This window comes from Mizuhopecten yessoensis, unplaced genomic scaffold (assembly GCF_002113885.1).
Source record: "Mizuhopecten yessoensis strain PY_sf001 unplaced genomic scaffold, ASM211388v2 scaffold716313, whole genome shotgun sequence".
Lineage (NCBI taxonomy): Eukaryota > Metazoa > Mollusca > Bivalvia > Pectinida > Pectinidae > Mizuhopecten > Mizuhopecten yessoensis.
The window spans coordinates 551,155-561,605 of NW_018480054.1; the positions used below are offsets into that span (position 1 = coordinate 551,155).

At 37.0% G+C, this 10,451-nt stretch overlaps 1 protein-coding gene across 2 annotated transcripts in view; it reads right to left on the reverse strand.

Annotated features, from left to right (window-relative positions):
- The window catches only part of LOC110442930 (protein Spindly-A-like), a 17,987-nt gene extending 8,254 nt beyond the window's left edge, over nucleotides 1–9,733 (reverse strand). Inside the window, exons 1-5 of one of the 2 annotated variants that reach the window (XM_021486821.1) lie at nucleotides 9,652–9,733; nucleotides 4,501–4,635; nucleotides 3,229–3,402; nucleotides 2,388–2,576; nucleotides 1,086–1,235 (exon numbers count right to left, since the gene is read on the reverse strand). In XM_021486821.1, coding sequence (XP_021342496.1) covers nucleotides 1,086–1,235; nucleotides 2,388–2,576; nucleotides 3,229–3,402; nucleotides 4,501–4,632 — 645 coding nt within the window. In that variant the 5' untranslated portion in view covers nucleotides 4,633–4,635; nucleotides 9,652–9,733. Of the gene's footprint in view, nucleotides 1–1,085; nucleotides 1,236–2,387; nucleotides 2,577–3,228; nucleotides 3,403–4,500; nucleotides 4,636–9,625 lie in introns of both variants that reach the window. The other variant, XM_021486820.1, reaches the window with a different exon arrangement.
- Between the last annotated feature and the right edge of the window lie 718 nt (nucleotides 9,734–10,451).

Consider the following 10,451-nt stretch of genomic DNA (forward strand, 5'->3'; position numbering starts at 1 on the left):
GTGAGACCCCAGGGTCAAGAAATTCACAATTTTGGTAAAGCACCTGAAGACCCTTCCATCTATGAAGAGTATTTGATTCTACCATATCTGGGTCTTGAGAAGAAGATTTTTGAAATTTTAGTCAATTTGACCCTTTTTGGCCCCGCCCCTCAGCCCCCTGGGGGCTGGGGACCAAACCGGCCACTATTTTTGTTGACCTTTGGCCATGGAAGGTTTCTGCAAAATTTCATTGAAATTGTTTCTGGGGTTTTGGAGAAGAAGTCGAAAATGTAAATTGATTACGGACGCACACCGGACGACACCGGACAAAAGGCGATCGCAATAGGTCACTTGAGACTTTGTTGTGACCTTATAAAATGGAACAAAAATTGAGGTCACAGCAGAGTTGAAGTGTCATAATACAAATTTCAACAAATTTCAGACAATACCTAAATTTTGACCAATCATATGCCAGGCCATGGTAGCCATCTTATCCAATAGGAAAATGAGAGTTTTGGCAGTGTTCACTGTGCCATACAACTCAAAGATAAACTTTGTGGAAATCCAACATCTTTTTATACATCTCATTCTGTGTGTATTAGTCCACACGTCCTTAGCAAGACAAAAAGTGTCTTGTATTTCTTCGTTTCTACCTTATACTGAATTATAGCAATACAAGTTCTAACGGTAGCTACGGCTGAGTAACTGTTGTTGTTATCATTCTTATTTCTAAATGTGAATATTATCTATTTAACAGTGAACTAAGGACCTGTGTAGTTTGTAAAATGAAGTAGTACAGTAGTCTAATGGTAGGACACGGGCTCGAACCCTGTAATAGAACTGGTGTTTTATCCTTGAGCAAGATACTTTACTCCGCTTGCTCCAGTCTACTCAGCTGTAAATTAGTACGTGGTTGGGCAGTGCTGGAATTGTTGAATGCTAGCTGTGAGCGCCGAAATGGCAGCACTGGCTGTATGCTCCCCAGGGAGATATTGGCTGGTTGCAAAGGCCCAGTAATCACATAATAATTTGAGATGACCTAGGTAGTGATAAAGCGGTATATTAGAACCCTGAATTATCATTATTACATGTATTATCAAACCTACTTCCAGAGATAAGGCGTAGGAAGAAGTCTGACACTGGATTTCCTCGATCTCCTCGTCTTTCCTGGCCAGGCCCTGGGTAAGGAGTTCCTGCTCACTTTTGTACTGTTGCACTTCTGTACAGATATCTATGCATTTCTTTTCCAGGTTTTTCTGAAAGGTCACAAGAAAAATTGTTTTTAAATGGTAGAGTTTGCAGTTTCAGAAAGGGAATTGCTGGTAGGGGCATGACTTACAATGGAGTCTTTGGTGAGAGCCACACATGTGTAAATAATTAGTATAACACTCAAAAATAGATCAGGGTTGTACCAATATTTTCCAACAAAATTCATTATTGTTTGAATTGGATGATATAGGTTTTTATTTGAGAAAATGTGTAACTTTTCAGCAGACGCTCTTTTAAAAACAAAATTTCACTGCTCGGAATCCAATCTCATTCTTTCAAAACCCAAATTTCACTCTGTTCTTTAAGTGAAGATTGACAGGAATGGAACCTCTGTCATGCATATATATATATATAATTTTGGTACGTTCAGCCTTGGTCAAGTAATAAATGCTTTTACAGGTGGTCATATCATACAGTATGCTGTTAAAATTAAATCTACATAACAACACTTGTTCATATCCTGAAGGGGATCATTCACTTCAGACCTGTTCAATATCAGACAACTACTTCTGGGTTTAAAACTAACAAAAAATAAACCAAAAACTTATTCAGGACATATGTAAGATGATCTTAGACCTCAACGACTGTTTTTGAGAGAAAAAATATAATCAATGAATAATCTCTTTTTTTATCTACGTTAAACTTGACCTCTTATCCTTTTAATCACCCCAAAGTCCTGAATTGAAAAATGCTAAAAAAGCTTCATCCCAGATCAATGCTGTATTTTGAAATAGAAAAAATACAGAATTTAAGATTAAAACATAATTACAATTATTGTTTATGTTGAACTTTGACTCCAAGATGGGGTCTTCTTACTGCTCCACAGAACCAAATGAAAACATTGCTTCCCAAATGCAAGGCCATGCTTAAATATCATCTCAAAACTAAATATTGACTTATTCTGATATTTTATTATGAAATCCTCCTAATATTTGGAGATCTGATTCACCAATTAAAAAACCCCTCCAGGGTATCTTAATATCTGTACTCTTATCCAAGTCAAAATAAGTTGATAATTAGGTGCTACAAAGAAATAAAAGATGTTAAAATATAGATTAGAGGCAAAAGGCACTAATATGTTATGGCTAAAACTAAAATTAAAAAAATCCTTCAAAAATGCAAAATCATCGATCAATTACATTTTCCTCCAGCAGGTTGACAATCTGTATCTGTAAGTCAGCCATTTCCTCCGAATCAAAACTACGGGATGTAATATCTGCTGTCTGGTTCATTTTCCTCTCCATCAGTTCTTCTAACTGACTAATCTGGTCTCTCAGCTGACTCTCCACACTCCGGGACTGGTCTAGCTCTGACTGTATCTTACTGACCTATAATAGGGAAACGTTGTAGGTTAGGACATGACTGTAAATGGCTAAATCTCCTGTCCGATTTAATGATGTTAACTCATTCACCCCTGAAGACACATTTGAACCATTCCAATTCAAAGGTTGGAATAGTTCATTATGAAATTCCAGGGGTGAATGAGTTAAATACAAAATACTTCTATCATCATTTCCTGAGGACACACTATTGATTTATCCACCTCTAAGTTATTGTTAATATGCTGTTGTGGCCTTTTTGGTGTTGGGGCCGCAGTGTCTGAGTGGTAAAGGCATTTGACCATCTACAATCACTAGCCCTGCACCACTGGGTCCTGGGTTTGATGGCAACGTGAGGTGGTTGTCACCTTTTTGGTGTTGACTGCAGCTTTACATTCAATTTACTCCTATTTACTAATGATTGACTATTATATTTAGGAGGCACAATATAATACAAATTTTTAAATTAATTATTTTCTAAAAACTGTGTGCTATTTCATAGTAGATCATTGTGATGTGATCTTGTGACATTTTAGATGGATGCCATGTTCATTCGTCATGATTTACCAAAAGACATTTCAATTTTGAGGACACTTTATCACAATACATTCAAGTTTTTGAAACTGTCTATACACATCCCTGCTCCAGTAAATGTACTAACCAGTCGGACTTGCTGTTGCATTTTGCTTTTTTCTATTTCCATTTTTGTTTCCATGTCTTCATTGAGTCGAGTCATGTCACGCTTCATCTGGGCGATTTCCCCTTTGTACCATTTCTCTGTGTCTACTTTACTTTCTACTTTCAGCACCAGAGAGTATTTCTCCTGTTCCCATTCCTGTGAATAAAAGGTATCAGATTGTCAGAGGTCACGAAGCATTATATATATTGTATACATGTACATTTTGTAAGCACCTTTATTAGTTTCTTTTGACAAAAATAAACTTGTTTTCCTGTCAAATATGTTTATTGGGTGATGAATAAAATATTTTGCCATAAATATGATAACATTCAATTGAGATGTTGTAATATGTAGTCCATTTAGTCCGTTGGTGAACATACACATTTTTATTTGCTGGAATGAAATCCTGTGAAAGTCTTAATTTCCCACAGATAAACTTGTTGCAGCTTTCACTTTCACAGACATTAATTTTCGCATTTTTACTAAAATGATCAATTAGAATTTGCAACATATTTTTTTTCAACGGATCCTAGAAACTACCTATTTAATCCTGAGGTGATCTGGTATTGTCCCGATTTGTGTTCAATAAAACTGGTTTGTCAAAGTTCTTAATTGTTTGTTGTATTTACAGATTTACCTGATCCATGAAATACATTGACAGAAAAAGAATGCCAAAAAGATAGTGAATGCAAATATTGTAAACAAATCTGTGCAACTAATTAAAATTTACTCAATTCAAACATTTGTAAACAATCAAAAGAGTTTGATGGTTTTTATCATTAAATTCTAACAATTCTTATTGTATTTATGTTTATTGTTTAAACCCAAGGGTGACACTCTTGATAACATATATAACAGAGAGTACACTAAAATTTCAAGGATAAAATTCAATGTCTTGTATAATACATGGATAACTGTATAAAATTCAATGTCTTGTATTTACATGGATAACTGTATGCTGATGACATTGACATACCACAAACAATACCATCAAAAAGATCACCAGGTATACTTGTTTTTTATGCAAAAATACATGCATTTCTCATATATTTTTTCACTGGTTTCCTTTTCCCCCCAGAAAAAAAAGTATAATTAAATATAATGAATCCTGCCTATAGGACATTGGTCTTTCCTTGGCCCAATGACACTTAATAAAATATCATCTAATAAATACAAATTTATGTAACATTGTATAATTACAAATGGTACATGCATAGTGACACACTAAAATGAGAAAATAACTTGTTTTTATACCTCTGCATTTTTACTATGCTCTTTGATTAGTTTTTCTCTTTCATCTTTCAATGAAGAATTTTCTTCCAGTAAACAATTTCCTATTGTTGCAGCTGTGTGCAGTTTGCTCTCTAGCTCAGCAATTTCATCCATTTTCTGTAAAAATAGGCAAAACATATGTATTAAAAGAACAAAGAGGGACTAAGTCACTGTATTACTATGTAACTACCATAAAGATACTCCACCAGTAAGATGGAATAAACAGCAATCTTACAATAATGTACAGTCCAGTGAACACACTGACAGAAGGTACCCAGCAAATAGTCACTTAGTATGTTAGTACCAGGATGTTGGGCAGATAGTCACTCAGTATGTTAGTACCAGGATGTTGGGCAGATAGTCACTTACTATGTTAGTACCAGGATGTTGGGCAGATAGTCACTTAGGATGTTAGTACCAGGATGTTGGGCAGATAGTCACTTACTATGTTAGTACCAGGATGTTGGGCAGATAGTCACTTATTATGTTAGTACCAGGATGTTGGGCAGATAGTCACTTACTATGTTAGTACCAGGATGTTGGGCAGATAGTCACTTAGGATGTTAGTACCAGGATGTTGGGCAGATAGTCACTCAGTATGTTAGTACCAGGATGTTGGGCAGATAGTCACTTAGGATGTTAGTACCAGGATGTTGGGCAGATAGTCACTTAGTATATTAGTACCAGGATGTTGGGCAGATAGTCACTTATTATGTTAGTACCAGGATGTTGGGCAGATAGTCACTCAGTATGTTAGTACCAGGATGTTGGGCAGATAGTCACTTACTATGTTAGTACCAGGATGTTGGGCAGATAGTCACTCAGTATGTTAGTACCAGGATGTTGGGCAGATAGTCACTCAGTATGTTAGTACCAGGATGTTGGGCAGATAGTCACTTACTATGTTAGTACCAGGATGTTGGGCAGATAGTCACTCAGTATGTTAGTACCAGGATGTTGGGCAGATAGTCACTTAGGATGTTAGTACCAGGATGTTGGGCAGATAGTCACTCAGTATGTTAGTACCAGGATGTTGGGCAGATAGTCACTCAGTATGTTAGTACCAGGATGTTGGGCAGATAGTCACTCAGTATGTTAGTACCAGGATGTTGGGCAGATAGTCACTCAGTATGTTAGTACCAGGATGTTGGGCAGATAGTCACTTAGTATGTTAGTACCAGGATGTTGGGCAAATAGTCACTTAGTATTTTAGTACCAGGATGTTCGGCAGATAGTCACTATTTCAAGTACTTGGCTGCCCGAGAAATATTCATTTACTATTTTTGGTACCGGTACACTATCCATGCCAACTACCAGGCAAATAGTCACTAATTCTGTTAGCCCAAGTTTTCTCTGGCCCCTACACCAGACTTACAAAGACATTTTGACAGAAAGATGTCTGGTGACTCTGCAGGGCCAGAGGATACTCTGGCTATATTTCAATTTGAGGTACCCAGCAGCTGCTATTTTAGGTCTGGCCCCGATATATGTTATCAATGTCTAATGTGGGGGCCCCACCAGACATCTATCTGTCAAAATGTGTTAGTCTGGTGTCAGGCCATAGGAAACTTAGTGGTTGCACTTTATTGCATGATTGCCAAGCTGATTTATTAATATTGAAATGTCCATTCCGTAACAATAAATCAACTCGTGACATTATGCACCCAAACAGAGGACTTGAGGGCAAAATAATCAGATAAAATACAAGTAACCTCTGCGATCCCTCAAGGAACCTGTTTGGGCCCCATCCTCTTCCTCATCTACATCAATGACTTCCACGAATACATGCAATACAGTACACTGAGACTCTTTACAGACGACAGCATCATATACAAGACGATAAACAACAAAGAAGACACACTAAAACTACAACATGACCTTGACGCAGCAGGACAATGGGAGACGGACTGGCTAATGGAATTTCGCCCTGACAAATGCAACATACTCAACATTGCACCGAAACGCAACAAAATACACCATGACTACAAACTCCACAACCACACATTACACCAAGTAGAATCCAGCAAATACTTAGGCTTAACATTACAAAATAACCTACGATGGGACAAACATATTAATAACATTACAGCCAATGCCAATAGGTCCCTAGGTTTTCTAAAACGCAACTAAACAAGATAAAGCAGAGCGTGACATTATCCTCGCGCCCCGCTGTTTTAAAGAAAGACACACAATCATATATATATATGTTACTACTACAATAACAGGAATTAACTCCATTCCAACACTGTTACTGATAATAATAATAATAAATTCTTTTATTTAGACAGGGTAACATATTTAGACTTTCGTCAAGTTTACAAATGTATACTGATATTTTAAGCACTAGCTTCATAAGTGTACACAATTTCCTGTATACATCTTGAATGCAAATGGCTCCAATAGAGTGCTGGGTTGATAAGTGTAGAAATTAAATTTCAATTTGTTATTTTTAATAGTTTTGAGATCATTCTTCAGAAATCGCAAATTTCGCATTTTTGCCTTTTTCCATGGCAACAGAAAGAAAAAAGAAATATCCAAAATGAGAACTCCTCCAGGAGCAAAATGCACCAAGAGAGTGCCAGCTTGTACAAAGTTTCAGGCAGTTCATGAACAATTTTGTTGCCATGCTCTGGAAACCGTGAAATTTGTAATTTTGCCTAACTAGAGTGGAGGATGATAAGTGGACAAAGTTTAAGGTACATGTAGTAATCTTGAAAGGTTTTGACATTTTACTCTGGAAACAGCTAAATTTTAGTTTTGCCTATCTGTTTCTATGGTTACCAATTAAAAAAAAAATATATGAGAACTCCTCCATAGCTAAAGGCACTACCAGAATGCTAGCTTGATAGTCAGGTTGGGGAAAACCACCAACTTGCGTATATACGCAAACTCGCCTATTATACACCAGATGTAGTATGGATTTGTTACTAAAAATAACCCAAATAGCTTTAACAGAAACTTTTGCAAGATATTATTAAAAGTCGCATTAATATACGACAAGGTAAATAATATTTTGCTAAATGATGTTTACTGAAAGTGTTGGCTACAGCCTACTTAGAAACTTGATGTAACTTTACCGGAATTATTGCATTTATTTTTGGTACTTTCCCACATGCAAATGAAGTTTATTTTTGCATTTGTATTATGTTTCATGCCTGAATAAATGCGACTTTGACAAACAATTTGAAAAAGTTAAGATTAAAGTAATTTTGGCTATTTAGTAACAAATCCATACCCCTATTGGCGTATAATAGGCGAGTTTGCGTATTATACGCAAGTTAGTGGTTTTCCCCGACCTGATAGTTATACAAAGTTTCAGGTAGTTATCTTGAACAGTTTTGGAATCATGCTCCATATAACTGAAATTTGTAATTTTGCCTATCTGTTTCCATGGTAACAGAAAAAGTGTTTAAATGTGGAACTTCTCCAAAGCAAAAGGCACTACTAGAGTACTAGCTTGATAACTGTACACAGTTTTAAGTAGTTATCTTGAAGGGTTTCAGAACTCTGGTCCGGAAAATGCCCTTGCATGGACGCACAGACGGACGGAGCCCAATTTAATATCCCTGCAAAACACGTTTGCGAGAGATAAAAATAAACTCACCACATATAAAAGAACATGCATACAAAGCACTAGTCAGACCGAAACTTTAAAACTACAAACACGGCGCTTTCACACAAGAATGATCCTTTTCTACAAAATTGTACACCAAATCGTAGCTATAAACCTAACATATATACTCACACACGTAGACCCTCGAACCAGACATGCACACCCTTACGCATACAAACACATATCTGCTACAAAGGACACCTGTATCTGTATATGTACGTTGAAAGACCACTTCTGGCATATAATCAACGGAAGGGAAGAGCGCATAGAGGTTTTTAGTCCGAGTGGAGACGAGATTCGAAAATCTCCACAGATTTCACAAGGACTTGTTCGTCCTGAAGATGGTTCCAGTCTATTATAGTACTGGGGAAAAAAGAGTTCCTGAGTGTTTCTGTTTTCGCAGCAATAGTTTGAAAACAGCGGCTATTGTTTGTAACACTATTTTCAACGACGTTTGTTGGGATAAAGCTGTCAAAATGCCTTGCTGTCACTTAATTCTCACTGGTTTTAAATAGGGCTTAGGTGGTATAGCCGGTACCAACCCCTCCATCACCTTGAACAGGAAGGTCAGACGTAGGTCCTTTCTGCGTTTTTGTAATGTTTGCAGGTCCAAGTCCCTGAGCATGTTGGCAACACATCCAGGAGTTCTTGTTCTGTGGTCGCGCATGATAAATCGAGCAGCCTTCCTTTAAGAGGATCTCCAGCTTGTCAATATCCGACTGTAGGAATGGGTCCCATATGATGGCTCCATATTCCAGTGTTGATCTGACAAGCGAGATGTAGGCCGATTTCCGTGTTTTGGCTGGGCAGTGGTAGAGGTTCTGCCTAATAAAGCTTAGGATAGAACTAGCTTTTTTTACAGATTTTGTCGATGTGGGTTCCCCATCGGAGATCAGACGAGATTGTGATGCCAAGGTAGGGACTATTCGGAACTCCTTTGAGGATAGTGTCATACTTGATCTAGAAAACACCTACAAAATATTCATTCTTTACACACAATATAATCTCGTTCCCATAGCAGCAGTACAATGCACAACACTACAGTAGAGGATTTCAAGGCACACATCCTATGCAGCCCTCATCACACGCCAGCTTTTACCTTTTATCTATACCCTGCACAAAAACTGTAAATAACCCCTTTGTTCACGCCTCTGTGATAGGACCGAGGGCATAATCATAAACACATTGATGGAGCCCCCTATGGCCTATTAAAGAAGAAGAATTACTCTCTGTGCTATTCACTTTTGCACGCTATGGTGTCATTTTCTGAGTACGGGGAAATCATAAACATACCACAAGCTACTAACTAGTTTACAACGATGTCATCTGAGCGAAAAAATAATGGGGCACAGCTCGCGCAGGTACTAGCCTTGTCTGTCAAAACACCTGTGAATGGGGAAGGGGGCCACTGTAGTAAATAGATCTATGTTTCGTGGGCGCCCACTGACTGAATTCCGCTTACCATTTATACATTTATAACTAGATGTCTTATACCTTAATGATTTGCCGTCTTCACTCACTAATATTGGATCTTCCACCTAATCGGCTAATAATGTGTACAGGAATTATGTCAACAACTCAAAACTGCCGCCTTACGTTATCAGCCAATCCAAATCGTTGAAACAAAATGAACCGGAAGTTCGCTGATAATTCTAATAAAGGACATATTTCAACCGATTAAGTCCGTGTTTTAACCAATTTAGAGTCAAAATGCGTTTGGATTTTCTAGATCTGTTATGTAAAACAGAAACCTGCCGAAAACAAACAGTCTAAATATTTAATCTGCACCAAGTTGTCACTGAAACCAGAAAAAAAGTTTACTTAGTGCAATACCGACAAAGTCTGGTTAGCTTATTAAGAAGCACATTTTTTGATGTAGGAAAATAACTTTGAAAGGTATCTCTAAAATTGCATATAAATTTAAGTGAAAATATTAATTGGTCTTAATGAATAACTCAATATTTGAATATGATTGTCACTGTGATGTACAACGAGAAATTCTTATTTTGAAAACAGTGTGTACGTAAACTAAGATAACAGAGCCTTTGACTGGAGTGGACGGATTAGAATGTGATCCAGCAGTATGACGGTGTTATGTTGGATATTTTCCTCCATTTTTCTGCATAACACCAAAGACATGTATTCATATAAACTTCAAAACATAAAAATATATGATGTGGGTTTTTTATTTGTCTTTTGATGAAACTCTGTAAAGGAAGACATGTACATTAAGATATGGAACACTCGCAAATATCCTATTGAAAATTATAATTATAAAGTAACAATGTACGTGTAACTACAGAGGAATCTGCTATGATAC